At 34.9% G+C, this 14525-nt stretch overlaps 2 protein-coding genes across 2 annotated transcripts in view; one reads left to right on the top strand and one right to left on the bottom strand.

Annotated features, from left to right (window-relative positions):
• Positions 1-7862, top strand: part of LOC109847114 (pectinesterase/pectinesterase inhibitor-like) — an 8563-nt gene extending 701 nt beyond the window's left edge. Inside the window, exons 2-3 of the mRNA XM_020416360.1 lie at positions 6-274; positions 6985-7862. Coding sequence (XP_020271949.1) covers positions 6-274; positions 6985-7787 — 1072 coding nt within the window. The 3' untranslated portion in view covers positions 7788-7862. The remainder of the gene's footprint in view (positions 1-5; positions 275-6984) is intronic.
• Positions 12379-14065, bottom strand: LOC109850739 (pathogenesis-related protein 1-like). The gene is made up of 2 exons (XM_020420805.1): positions 13820-14065; positions 12379-12843 (listed from the first exon to the last, which is right to left on the bottom strand). The coding sequence occupies exons 1-2, from the start codon at positions 14004-14006 to the stop codon at positions 12554-12556; spliced, it is 477 nt and encodes a 158-aa protein (XP_020276394.1). The 5' UTR covers positions 14007-14065; the 3' UTR covers positions 12379-12553.

The raw sequence follows: 14525 nt of genomic DNA, 5'->3' as shown, positions 1-14525 counted from the left end.
GATCCGTTGCATATGAAGCCTACGGTGACGGTGGCTCAAGACGGGAGCGGGCAGTTTAAGAGCATTAACGAGGGACTTGCGGCGTTGCCGAGGAATAATAAGGATTATGTTGTGTTGTACGTGAAGGAAGGGGTTTATAAGGAGCAGGTGAGTGTGGAGTCGGATTTGAACATGTTGGTTATGGTTGGGGAAGGGCCGACTAAGACTAGGGTTAGTGGGAATTTGAATGTGGCTAAAGGAGGTGGGCTTGGCACTTGGGAATCCGCAACCTTCGGTATGATTCCTAACTACATTAGATGCATATATATGTTTAATGTGCATGCATGAAGGCTAAGAAGTTATTTATCTAAATATCAATTGAAAAATAACTTATTTTAACTAAACACTAGTATGAAAAACGTTATTTAGCATTTTCCACTCCTATGTCCTTAAAATATTTGTCCTTCTAAAGCTCTCCCAAAGTCTTCATTTTTATCAATTCAATTTTCAATTTATTGGAGCCTATAATCCTATTAATATGATTAAGGAATAAAATGAATATTAGTCCATTTTTGTAATAAATATATTTTTTTTTCAAGTTATACCTATAGTTGTCAATTGATAATGGGTTAAGTGAGGGGTTAAGAAGAAGAATTTAAATCATCTTTACTGCTAAAAAAGTACTAGATAGACCACTATCTTATCATAGCCGTTGACTTTCTATTGGATGATTATGATTTTGTCTTTCAGTGCAAATTAGGAATTAGTCCAATTCATGGGGGTGTGGTGAATGCTATATTTATAATGAGTTATAATCACTTACTAAATAATTTGATATGTACTGGCACAGTATGGATGATATGAATGAATGAAAAATCAGATAGGATGCTAGTCAAATATCATCACCTTATGAACGACAGATAACTAGGGCTAGTCGACCGATCTAGAGACGCAGATATCACCAGTCGAGATAGGCACGGAAATCACCACTCCAAGGACACTAGCTTAAAGAAATAAATACACACCAACACTCAATGGAATCCACCAAAAAAAATGTAGAGTAACGATAAAGTACATCAGTTAATTTTAATCAAGTCAGCAACTTGCATTTCCATTAGACTAGTAAGATATATTTAAGCTTGAAACAACCCTTCAAGCATGAGAGACTTATGAATCTAGAAATACTTAAATAACAATGGGATATTAAAAAAATCACATTTAACTAATTGAATATAACCTAAAAATTTTAAAAGGCTTCATGTACACCAGATTTAATCTCCATTTAGTATTTTTCAAGATAATATTTTTCACAGAACTCTAAATTCTTTAGAATTAGTCTTGAAAGAAACTAGACTTGCATATATTATCTATTCGACCCTCCAAATGGAGAGTCATTTGGACTCCTCTAAAAAAAAGTTATGACGATCGAGTAGCACGAGAAAGACCCAAAAAATCGATATCTATGAGGAACAGGTGACCCCATAGATTAGAATATTTTTTTATCAATAAAATTTAAGAAGAGTTATGTAACCCCATGGATTAGAATATTTTTATTAATAAAATTCCTCTTTAATATTTTTATCAATAAATATCCTCTTTAAATAGAAAAATAAAATTTAAGAAGAGTCATGTAACCCCATGGATTAGAATATTTTTTATCAATAAATAGAAAAATAAAATTTAAAAAGAGTCATGTAACCTCATGGATTAGAATATTTTTTTATCAATAAAATTCCTCTTTAATATTTTTTCGTGGATTCGAAGTTCTTTGTGGATTTGGAGATCGTTCTTTGTTGATCCAAAGAACAATCATTGGTGGATTCTGAGGTTTATCACTTTCACGCTGCGTTAATTGGTATCAGAGAATTGTTTTTCCGATCGGATTGCAGGCGATGAAGCCCCTATTTCTCAAACTATGTTCGATGAGTTGAAGACCGATGTTAATCAGATTAAGACTGCCATAGATTGACTTGCATCGCCAATGGAGCATCTAAACACAGTAGGAGTTTAAAATTACGTTGATGTTCGCTAATGATGTGATTTGACTCCACAAGAAAAATCCTACAACGATGATCGTAGAGGCTACCTAAGAAAGGAGAACTATGATGCTAGAGGGTTAAAGATACTATCATTCAATAAAAAACTTTATGCTAATGATTTCCTTGATTAGAATGATGAGCTGGATAGATATTTTGGGTATGAGATAGTCCCAGAAGATTGAAAAGTTAGATTAGTGGTTTATAGATTTAAAGGAAAAACATCTGCATGGTGGGATGAAGTATGATAAATCGATACTATCAAGGGAAGGATCTGGTTCGAACATGGGCAAAGATGGAGAAATTATTGAGAGACAATTTCTTGTCTTCTAACTACAAACAATATGGAGTGTCTTTGAAAGATTCTTTTACTTTAGCTGGTACGGTTAATCTAGCAAAAAAGGTGGAGCAAGAACTTGAGCAAAACGGTAAAGGACATTCGTCATGGATGTTTCTAGAGAGTTATCCAACTAGCTATGGTTATGACAAAACTAAGAAACCTCAATTCATCTCTGAGAAAGAGAAGAAACAACAACAAAGACTTCACCAATTATGTCAATCATAGACCCAGAGGCATTTAAGACAGAGATTGCTAAGGAGAAAGTTTCTATAGTGGTAGACAACGAGACACTGGCCATTGAAAAGGAAGATTTTGCCACCATTAAGATTCATCCTGAGGTTTCAGATGTTGATGGTAATATGTTCATGAAGACAAATATTATACATGATATCGTGAGTGAAGTTACACTTATTGATGTTGTCGCAATGGAGGAGAAAGATAAAATAGAGAGTGAGATAATTGATGATATGTGTGAATTGCTTAGTAGAAGGTTCAACGTAAAGGAGATGAAAGAATTGTGTATAGAGTATGAGAGAGGAAATTCCTTTTTGAAAGCAATGATCATTAATAATTTCAATAATGATGAAGTGATACCGTCGACACTAGAATATGAGAAGTAACAAGGAAAATATTTAGAGAAGTTTTTCATGTCAACTACAGAGTCACATGCTGCCAGTTACATACACATACCTTGGGAAAGATTCATACACAAATTTGATATAGAAGAAGTCCTAGCGGAGGAGGTAAAAGAACAAATAGAGAAAATCAATGCTAAATACAATGCGGATGCTGATCGATGGAGGAGAAAATTTATCACTGAAGCTACTATTCAAGCAAATATAAGCTCAGGGACGAGCTTCTTTTAACAAGGGGAGACTGATGTAGGATGCTTAACAGATAATTTTATAGAGGAGTGAGACAATAGTGAGCTAAATACAAACTCATACATATTGTTACTTTCGCAAAGAAACAACCATATTTCCTAATCCGAAAGACGAATTCTAACATATTAGATATGAAAATCGCATATCTCGACAAGACGGAGTCAATTAGTTTGGCAGAATCCCACAATCCCACCAGTAACACTCACTTTTGGTAGAATTTTAGAAATAATCAGCCTTTAGTTTATTTTTAATAATAAAGTTAGAGTCAATTTAGATTAGGAAACAAAATCAACTTGTATCCCAGACTTTGGTCTGGCTGCTTTGATGTACTTAATTTTTAAATTTGGGAAATGAATAAAGTTTAGTTCATTTAGCGAAAAAAAATCAACTTCGATATAATTAGGACTGGTTTGTTTCCTATATTATAGAGAGTCTTTTTAGAATAAGATCTGTTACTTTCGATTTTTTTATAATTTTAGTTTTACTATGTTTTATGTATGTGCAATGCACATAGTAAAATACTATGATTAAGTATATTTGGTTTATTTCCTTCCTAAATTTTGTTCTTCAGTTTCACTTTGATTGTTTTTGCTTACTTATATCTCTAAAGTTTAGCATTGTGATTATTTATTTTCTTTAATATTTATTTAAATGAGCTACACCTAATTTAAAATTTTTATGTTGATAATTGAATTGATATGAAATAAATGTAATTTGAAATTAATTTGAATTATCACATCATTGAGACTAACATGAGAAAGTCGTATAACATTATAAAAGTGAAAAACACTTAAAAAAATAGCATTCTAAAAGGAAAATAAATAATTAAAGCGAATAAGACAAGATGATTGGTTAAAAGTGGGCTAAAATAACACAAAAGATAATATGAAGTTTGTTCCTAATCATTGATAGACTTTAAAAAATTATAAACTGAAAATTAATGCTAACTTTAGTATACTTTTATATAATAAAAGTATCCACATGAGCATATAAAAGAAGTACTATTTTTTTAATAAAACCCCTTCTAAATATTCCTAATTTACTCAAAAAAAACTATTCTATAAAATATTCAAAAAATAGTGCCTTTCATTCTCTCTATTTTATATTTTATTAAGGCGTTATCAATCCTTATCCACCTTTACCTTTTTTGATAAAATTAGATTATTTTTAGATGCCAAAAAAGATAATAAAAACTTAAATTAGAAGTTAAATTTGTATATCTTAATGAAAGAACATCAAACAACTACTCTTTTTTTTAGGTTTTGAGAATTTAGTTGCTTTTTTGTGATTTTGAATTTTAACGGTGTATTTTGCAAATTTTAAAAATTTGAAATTAGTTTTTAAAATTTAAAATATTAAGTTGGGTGCTTGTAATTTTCATGTTTCACGTGCTAGTCGTAAGTTTTCGAATGTTAGAATATTTCTTGCAACTTTGAATGTTGAGGGTATATTTTTACAATTATTAAAACTTTAGATTATTTGTTGCAAAATTTTAATTTTTAGCGGTCTGCTGATAATTTTGAGATTTGATATGTATTGGTTATAAGTTTTTAAATTTTAAGGTTTTATGTGATATTTAAATTTTGAAAGAGTTTTTTATAATTTTTATAACTTTGATGTTCTTTTTTATAAATTTTAAATTTTTAGTACCCGATGGTAATCTCTTGAAGTCATCTTTGTTAGTAAGTTTTAAAATTTTAGAATTTCAGGGTACTTTTTTTATTATTTGAACTTTTGAGGTGTTTTTATACTTTTCAAAATATTGAGGGTGTTAATTATAAATTATAAACTCTTCAATGGCTATTGATTTCTTCCTGATATTATATTTTTTGTTTTAAGTTTTAAAATGTCTGGATGTTTTGTGTAATTTTAAACTTTTAAGGGAGTTTTGTGCAATTTTTGAAATGTTTTGGGGTTTTTTGTAATGCTTCATATATTATAGCATATTAATTCCTTACCTTAACAGACATATACAATGGAGCTATTTCATGTATTTTATTAACTTATTTTTTAAATTATTAGCTTGTAAGTAGTTCACATGGGATTAGGATAGGATATAATTATCACTAGGATAGATTAAAATGTAAATGAAATATTCAAAATAGTCAAATATAATATTCAAAATAATTTTTATAACTTTGATGTTCTTTTTTATAAATTTTAAATTTTTAGTACCCGATGGTAATCTCTTGAACTCATCTTTGTTAGTAAGTTTTAAAATTTTAGAATTTCAGGATACTTTTTTTATTATTTGAACTTTTGAGGTATTTTTATACTTTTCAAAATATTGAGGGTGTTAATTATAAATTATAAACTCTTCAATGGCTATTGTTTTCTTCCTGATATTATATTTGTTGTTTTAAGTTTTAAAATGTCTGGATGTTTTGTGTAATTTTAAACTTTTAAGGGAGTTTTGTGCAATTTTTGAAATGTTTTGGGGTTTTTTTTAATGCTTCATTTATTATAGCATATTAATTCCTTATCTTAACAGACATATACAATGGAGCTATTTCATGTATTTTATTAACTTATTTTTTAAATTATTGGCTTGTCAGTAGTTCACATGAGATTAGGATAGGATATAATTATCACTAGGATAGATTAAAATGTAAATGAAATATTCAAAATAGTCAAATATAATATTTATCATAGAAAGATTTTTTTCGAACTTTTACTTTTAAAGAGAGTATGATTAGGAGTCTATTTTATTTTTCTATGTAAGAAGAGTCAAGTAACCCTATGGATTAGAATAATTTTTATTAGTAAAATTCCTCTTTAATATTTTTTCCGTGGCTTCGAAGTTCTTCGTGGATTCGAAGATCGTTTTTTGTGAATTCAGAGAACAACCCTTGGTGGATTTCGATGTTTCATATCCGCGCTGCGTTAGTTGCCCATGCCATCGCCATCTACTCTGAAGCACGCTACAGAATTTAGCCTCCAAATCAAAATCTGAGATCTATCTGTTAAGAAAAATGGTAAGTGTACTACCCTTTGGTATTACTTTGGTGCTACCACTCACAAAAGAGTGGACTCCTCACTTGAAAATTATTGTGGTGAGTCATCATGACCCCACTCTTTTGCGAGTGGTAGTGCCAAAGTGGTACCAAATAAGCAGTATACTTATCATTACTCATCTATTAAAGCCTGTTTGTAGAAAACTTAAAACCCCTAGATTACTTATACAACAAATTCAATCCCACATGTGATATTTCCATTGAAAAAGAAACAAAAAAGATCCAAATCTTCAGCATTAATGATTCACAAATCTCCCCACTCAACACAAATTTGTACTAATTAAAGTCACCCCACACCAACCTGCTATGTCATTTGCAAAGGATGCTACCTAAAAATTTATAGTCGTTTAAAAGGTGATGGGCCTTTCTTGGGGTGGATAGAGACTGTGCGATAGAGCAGTGAGGTTAATTTAACCTTATTGAATAAAAAAGAGAAAAAAAAATCACTATAATTAGTGGTTTCAATAGGGTAGTGGGCGTAGAGCTGGGTTTGAGGGATTGCTTATACTTTTTTAATTCCACAATTGCCCCTTACATTATTTTCTTGCTTGTCGAACTTCGAAATTGAAATGGTATAACTTTATTGCCATGTCACCGGTCCCACGCAATGGTCCTATTTTTCGGGTCCAAAAATAATTACTCAAATACAAAAGGGTTAAATAATCTTTCTATTCATAATGGAAATAGTCATAATCCTCATTACTTACCATCGACATTTTTTGACTCGCCAGCGGTTATGGCTCCCGACTTCATGGCTCGGGACATAGGCTTCGAGAATACGGGCTGGTCGCCGAAGGCCACCAAGCCGTCGCATTCCGGTGCCAAGGTGACCAAGCCATCCTCTTCAACTGCCACTTCGACGGCTACCCAAGACACCCTCTACGCTTCAGCAAACGCCAATTCTACCCGCGACTGCACCATCACGAGGTACCGTCGACTTCATCTTTGCAACGCCTTCGCCCTCTTCCAGAACTGCAACATCATCGCCCGCAAACCCGCTACCCAACCAACAGAACATCCTCACCGCCCACGGCAGCAAGTGGGAGAACGAGAGCACCGTCTACGTCATCGCACAAGCTGCTCCGTCTTCGCCGAGCCTGCCCTCGTCCCTTTCATCGCCCAAAATCCTAGTTTCCTCGGCCGACCGTGGAAAGAGCGAGCGAGGACTATTTATATGCAATCGTATATCGGCGACCTTATTCATACGGACGGTTGGATGCCGTGGGAGAACGAGCCAAAATCGATAAATACTTGCTTGTATTCGGAGATCGATAATTATGGGCCGGGAGCGAAGAAGGAAGGAAGAGTGAAGTGGCCTGGGATTAAGGATATTAACATTAAGCACGCCGATATGTACACCTTGGATGTTTTGTATCAAGGAGCCGAATGGGTGAAGAAATCGGGAGCGGCGTTTTCCCCCGGGATGTTGCCGCCCTCGTCGCCGAACCAGCCAGCACCTCCGGCTCCCATGGTTACGCAGATGCAGGTGGATCCGATAATTACGGGCCCGATACCGCCGAAGAGAAGAAAGTAATTGACAAGGAAGATTGAATATTATGTACCTGGTTGTTATATATATGTGTGTAGTGTATATTCTTTTTCGGGCGAATAAGGGTCTTGTAAGTTTTATTAGATTACAAGATAGATTAGAATTTCATAATCTCTGTTAGAATATAAAATTATAACTCTCCATCTTTAGATTGCTTTTAGATTTTTGGGAGAGTCGTTAATTTGACCTAGTATCGGAGCAACACATATTTAGTTCTCATATTAGCCCCGAATTGAGGAGAATGTTAATGAAATTATTATCACTGCGCGAGTTTAAATTTTTGTTCATGAAAGGGCGTTCAATTGGTAGGAATATGCTAGAATATAAAATTATAATCCCTATCCTCACAACTTTAAAATTTTGGTGTATAGCGTAAGGGTCCTTTGAGGGAATTTAATCCAAATAGGACCGGTCTTGGCACATAAGTCATACATAACACTATAGAAACATTTTGCTCGTGTTGTCACCAGTGGATGTAGTTTTTTTGGTTTGCATATCTGATTTCTTTATTCCCTGTGATTTTTTATTATATGCCCAAATTGATGAATTTCACTAATTTTTTTAGTTTTTCACTTAACCCCTACCCCCAATAATGGTTGTTTATAATTTTTAATTTTTACATGGATGTATTTATAATATATGAACTTAACTTTTTGGTGGTTATTTGTAATTTTGGAATTTTAGGGGGTTGCGTAATTTTCAAAACTTTAAGGGTGTAGGCCACCCCACTCGGCCGATCTTATGGATCGACAAGTTGTGTAGCAGAGTCAAAAGGCGGTGCTTCTCGGACCTAGACCAAACAAACATAGATGCAGCAATTACCTCGAACCCTTCACTAGCCAACTGCTCTCACATTAACTGCTCTAACAAAATCATCATTACTCTAGCCCCCATTATGAGTCATCGGGCCTAGTCAACGCCAAGCACATGCTGTCATTCCCTCATTAAATAACCATATGACTCACTTTCTTCCACGACCGACACCTAGAAGGTATCTGCCAACTCAACAGCCTGCCTAGACTCAATCAAAGTTACCTTCATACCCCTCTGATCTGCTATAAAATAGAGCTATGCTACATGGGGTAACTTCTTCAAGTTTTTTAAAATGTGGACAAAGCATGAGAGTTACATGCATACTGTCTCCTCTGTTTGGCAAAGCTCAATTTCAGGATGCACAATGTATTCTGTAGTAAAAAAACTGAAGCTTCTGAAAATTGCACTGAAGGATCTTAATAAGAGGAATTTTCACAATATCAGTGAACAGGTGATTAGAGCAAAAATGAATCTGGATATTATGCAAAGCAATCTTCAAAGGGATCCTCTAAATTCAGATTTGATAAATCAGGAAAAAATATGCATAGCTCAATATAATAAGCTACTGGAATGCGAGATGTCTTTCTATCATCAGAAAGCTAGAATTCAATGGAATGTGAAAGGGGACAGATGCACTAGTTTTTTCCACTCTGCCATCAAAGCAAAAAGACATCAGAATAGAATTATGGTGCTGTACAACAGTGCAGGGAATAGAATCACTGAAGGGAATGATATTATCAATGAGTTGGTGACTTTTTACAAAACTCTTTTGGGCACAACTTCTCTTACATCAAAACCTGATCTCAATGTTCTTCACTGTGGTCCTTGTCTAAACAATGCACAAGCTGATACTCTATCTACTCCAGTTTCCAGGGAAGAAATCAGAACTGCAGTCCACTCTATGTCAGAAAACAAAGCTCCTGGTCCTGATGGATATAGTATGTCCTTCTACAAATCTGCATGGAGTGTTATTGGGGATGAAATATCATCAGCAATTGAAGAATTCTTCAAAACTGGTAAGCTCCTAAGTGCAGTTAATGCTACAGCCATTACTTTGATTCCAAAAGTGACCTGTCCAAAGACTCCATCTGATTTTAGACCAATTGCTTGTTGCAACTGCATCTACAAAATTATCTCTAAAATTCTTGCTAACAGGATTAAGCCTATTATGGGGTATCTTGTAAATGAGGCACAAAGTGCCTTTGTGAAAGGAAGACAAATTTCTAGCAATATTCTTCTTGCTCATGAGTTAGTTAAGAATTACAATCGGAAACATATCTCCCCCAGGGTCATGTTAAGTATTGATATCAAAAAAGCCTTTGATACTATTAATTGGGATTTTTTAAAAGATATGTTAACAGGGCTTGGGTTCCCAGTTAAGATGATAAACTGGATCATGGCTTGTATATCCTCTCCCAATTACTCTATTTCACTTAATGGCTCACTTCATGGCTTCTTCAAGGGAGAAAGAGGGTTAAGACAAGGTGACCCCTTATCTCCTTATTTGTTCATTTTGGGGATGAAGTACTTATCCAGAAATCTGTCCAAGCTTAAAGATGACAGATCTTTTAAATTTCACCCTAGGTGTGGTGAGCTTAAGATTACACACCTTATCTTTGCTGATGATCTATTGCTCTTTTCTAAAGGAGATTTTCTTTCAGTGAGCAAGCTCTTCAATTGTTTCAGAGATTTCAGCAATGCATCTGGTCTGGAAGCAAATGTTGATAAATGCAAAATCTTTTACGGAGGAGTTGATGACAACTTTAAAAATGCTGTCAGGAACATATTGAATTTCCCTGAGGGTGCATTGCCTATAAAATATCTTGGTGTCCCTATGATATGTAAGAGGTTGTCTTTTGTGGATTGCTCTCCTCTCCTTAAAAAGGTTTCTGATCAATTTCAGGCCTGTATGAAAAATAGGGGGTTGTCTTATGCAGGAAGATTATAAATTATCAAGAGTATAATGCTCGGTATTCAAATCTACTGGACATCTAATTACCTCTTACCAGTGAGAGTTCTTAAGAAGCTTGATGAGATGTGCAGGAAATTCTTGTGGGGTAGTTCTGAGCAGGCTCAAAAATTTCCTCTCGTTTCTATAATGGTGGACTGGGTATATTTTTAGTTCTAATCTGGAATTTTGCTTCTATATTGAGAACCCTTTGGCACATCCATATTAATAAGGAAAGCTTGTGGATTAAGTGGATTCATAGTACATATTTAAAGCAATGCGATATCTGGACAGTTCGAGGAAAAAATGGGAACTCTTGGCTATGGAAACAGATTCTGAAGACTAGAGATAATGCTCTGAGGATTTTTAATGGAGCTGATAACCTGAAGCTACTCATCCAATCCTGTTGTAGGAATTCAGTTGTAAGTGTATCAGCTCTCTATACTGCTCTTTCCCCTGTTTCAACTTCAGTACCATGGCACAATACAATATGGGAGACCACCAATATCCCCAGGCACTCGTTCATCAGCTGGTTGGCTATCCAAAATAGATTGCTAACTCAAGACAGACTCAGCAATTGGGGGGTTGTATCTAATAATAGCTGCTGCTTATGCTGTGCTTCCAGACAAGAAAGTAGGGATCATCTCTTTTTTGATTGCCCATTTTCGATGAGTGTTTGGTCCAAGGTCATGGAATGGTTAAAATTCAAGTGGAGGTCATGTGTATGGGATCAAATTAGTGTCTGGTACTGCTTCAGGTTGAGAGGAAGAGGTTTCAAACAGAAAATCAAAAGAATGGCCCTCACCACTTCAATTTACAGCATATGGATAGAGAGGAATACTAGAATTTTCAAATCAAAACACAAGTCAGCTGATCAGGTTTTCAAGGAGATCAAGTTTAGCATTTTTTCCAGCATACTCAATGGCCCTTTCTCGGAAGTTGACAGAGCATGGTTATGTTCTGTGTGATTTGAGTTTTGTGAGTTTTTGATATTGTTCGTGTATTCTCAGTTGCTGAGCATTTTGCTGCGCTGATCTTTCAATTTAGAAATGAATAAAATATTTCATTTACCAAAAAAAAAAAATTCTTCTACGTTTTGGCAACTTAATATCTACTTACACTCTTTGTCCTTGATTTTCCCCCTCATAATCAAAATATTGACTTAATCATTGGAGGACCAACCGGAGAACACAACTCTACCTTCTCACGAGTTTTTAATATGCAGGGACTGACAATAGTCTCTAGAACCAGTCATCTGAAGAAGTTTGAGAATCCTAAACATTCTCATACCTCTGACATGAACCACCTATTTGATAACTGACATCAACATCAGGAAATTGTTTATAGTTTTTAGAATTTTCAAGGAGTTGTCTACAATTTTTAAATTTTAGCCTTAAAAAATTATGAACAGTCACAAGACAAATTATTGAGATTTAAGAGATTAATAAAAAAAACCATTGGTCTCTCTTTTATATGTAAATGAGAACAGAATTAAAAATATGATTATTAGATTTTGTTTTTTTATAAATATGGACAGTTATGAGCTTATTAACTTTGCTAAATATTTAATTATAATTAGAATTTGCTAATTATGGATAGATTTAACTTGATGAAGATTTTTAGATAGATATAAGATTAGGTGTCCACACACCACCTTCTATGTGTGTCCACTTGTCAAATTTTTAATATGACACATGTTAATTTTTTGTGTGTTTAGAAGTAGCATCTATTTCTCTTTATATATAAGATAAGATAAGAAAGGTGGGATGCCACTAAACTATTTTTCTATTATTAAAATTTTAGGGATAACTCTTATTTATTAATTTACTGCAACCAAGGAGCAAATTAATAACCAATATTACTTCACGACACACGACTACAAACTTTTAATACTCAGGCAACAAAAAGTATAACCATGCATAGCCATCACCATCAGGAGCACTCTCTTTATTCGAACTCACAACACCAAATTAGAAACCTAAGCATATACTTAAGCGTAGGCAGTTGGGTTAGCGAGGAGGTAAGCTTCAGCTGCCTTGATGTGGTGGGTTACACCCTCTTTGGCCTTTGCACTCTCAACGGTGACACCAGGGAGAAGCTTGTACGTTGCGGTCACCTTGACAATGCATCCGTTGTTGCCTGATGGCTCGAACTTGAAGTGATTGGAGGCCGATTCAAACTGCTTTCCCAAACCTCCGCCTTCTACAAGGGTGTTTTTCACCTCGAACTTCTCATGGTCTACGAAATCCAGGCGCTCCTTCAGGTAGTTGAAAGGTAGTTCTACCATTTAAAAAAAAAGATAAGTATAATGACATCATATTGCTATCGAAGATTATATATATAGCATTCAATTTAGATTGTTAATTATTGTACTGAAAATTAGAATTGGATAAAGGTTGATGGTTTTATTTATTTATACTCCAAATGTCTTTGCAAGTTGAATATGTTAAATGGGTCAGCACCGGCCCATGCATGTACATGTATAAAACTAGGTAGGTGCAATAGTTTGTACCAACCTCTCACCTACTCTAAATAGTATACACATGATCAATCCTCTATAAAAGGAGAAGGCATCGAAGGGAAGGAATATCCCAAGCCAGTGAAAGAAAAATCAAATAGAGCGAGGGAGCTTGTGGACCCTAGTAGCAAAATAGTGGGAGAAATTAAGAAATAAAGAGCGGGAGAGAGGGATCGAGTAAGAGAAATAGTATATGTGTTGTAAAATAGTGTAGTAATGAAGTAGTTTGTAGGAGAGGGAGTATTTGTATTAGCTAGAGAGACTATTGACTATTGTACTACATAAAAAAATAATAAAATATTTCTTAGTGTCTACTAGTCTTCTCAACTCAACAAGTGGCGACAGAGCTACTCTCACAAATCAACAAAACCTCTTTCACGGACTGTAACATGGACTTTTGTAATGACATATTTTTAAATATGTTTTGAAAATGTTGTTTTAAAGGCTTGAATTTGAGTTGCTTTAGTTTCATCTTAAAGCTTTTTCTAATGCATCTAATCTGGGGACACAAATAATGGATCAGATGGATATGATACTAAGCATATATCGGCTCTTTGATCTGTTTACTAATGCGAAGGCAGACATAAGTTTTCGTGGATGAGAAAAATGTTTACCTGAGTCCGCATTAACTTGGAAATCGGTACAAATTATACACCATTACGTATACGCTCTGAACATTAATTTGCGGACTCATACATGAGCTACTCTGAATATAATTTATGTGTCAGTAACTCATACCAGGGTTACTCATCTTGATCTCTCTGACGCTTCCAACAGCTCCACCTCCGGACACAACAGAGCCACTGGCGATGAAATCCGGCACAATCTTAGGGCCGAGGTTGTGCCAGTCGAGCATCGCGGCCTTGAACAGCTTCCCTGCGGGGACATTGGCAGCTACCTCGTGGCTCCAGCTTCCTGAACTCATGTTTTTCTTTCTACTGTATGTTTAACTCTCTATGCGAGTGAAGAATGTGCAGAGAGTTGAGCAAAGGCTCGGCCTTTTATAGAGTAGTTTTCGAGATGGTAGGTGCCATTTGGTTGATATTTCAAAGGTGTGGCTGCCTCTGACACGTGTAAAGATAACATTCCATTTTCAAAGTCAAACAAACGTCTGGAGAGCTGAAGCTTGGCTGCCTCTTGGCTGCCTCTGGCGCGTCGCAAAGGATGAGGACGTTTGGGTGTGGAAAAGAGGAAAAAGTGGTTTCTTGAAAAAAAAGGACAAATATTTCAGCACGTCATGAGGAGAAAGATGATGACTGTTACACTAGGCTTCTAGAATCCCCCCCCCCCCCCCCCTTCCCCCTTTTTTTCCTTTCCTCCTAATACTTCTCTGTAATAAGGGAAACTAGTTCTTGGTCGAATACTATGGATGGATCCATATGTTGGATTTCACTGAAGCAAATTAGTTATTCAATTGAAAGAAATGAACTACATTCGTATAAAG

Source organism: Asparagus officinalis, chromosome 7, assembly GCF_001876935.1.
Source record: "Asparagus officinalis chromosome 7, Aspof.V1, whole genome shotgun sequence".
Classification (NCBI taxonomy): domain Eukaryota; kingdom Viridiplantae; phylum Streptophyta; class Magnoliopsida; order Asparagales; family Asparagaceae; genus Asparagus; species Asparagus officinalis.
This window is presented reverse-complemented; position numbering and strand designations above follow the sequence as displayed.

Bases quoted from the DNA above. Each gene is read 5' to 3' on its own strand.
- LOC109850739 (XM_020420805.1), bottom strand. From the start codon at position 14,006: ATGAGTTCAGGAAGCTGGAGCCACGAGGTAGCTGCCAATGTCCCCGCA. The intron at 12,844-13,819 runs GTATGAGTTACT...TTTAAATGGTAG, and splicing joins GATCAAGATGAGTAACCCTG to AACTACCTTTCAACTACCTG.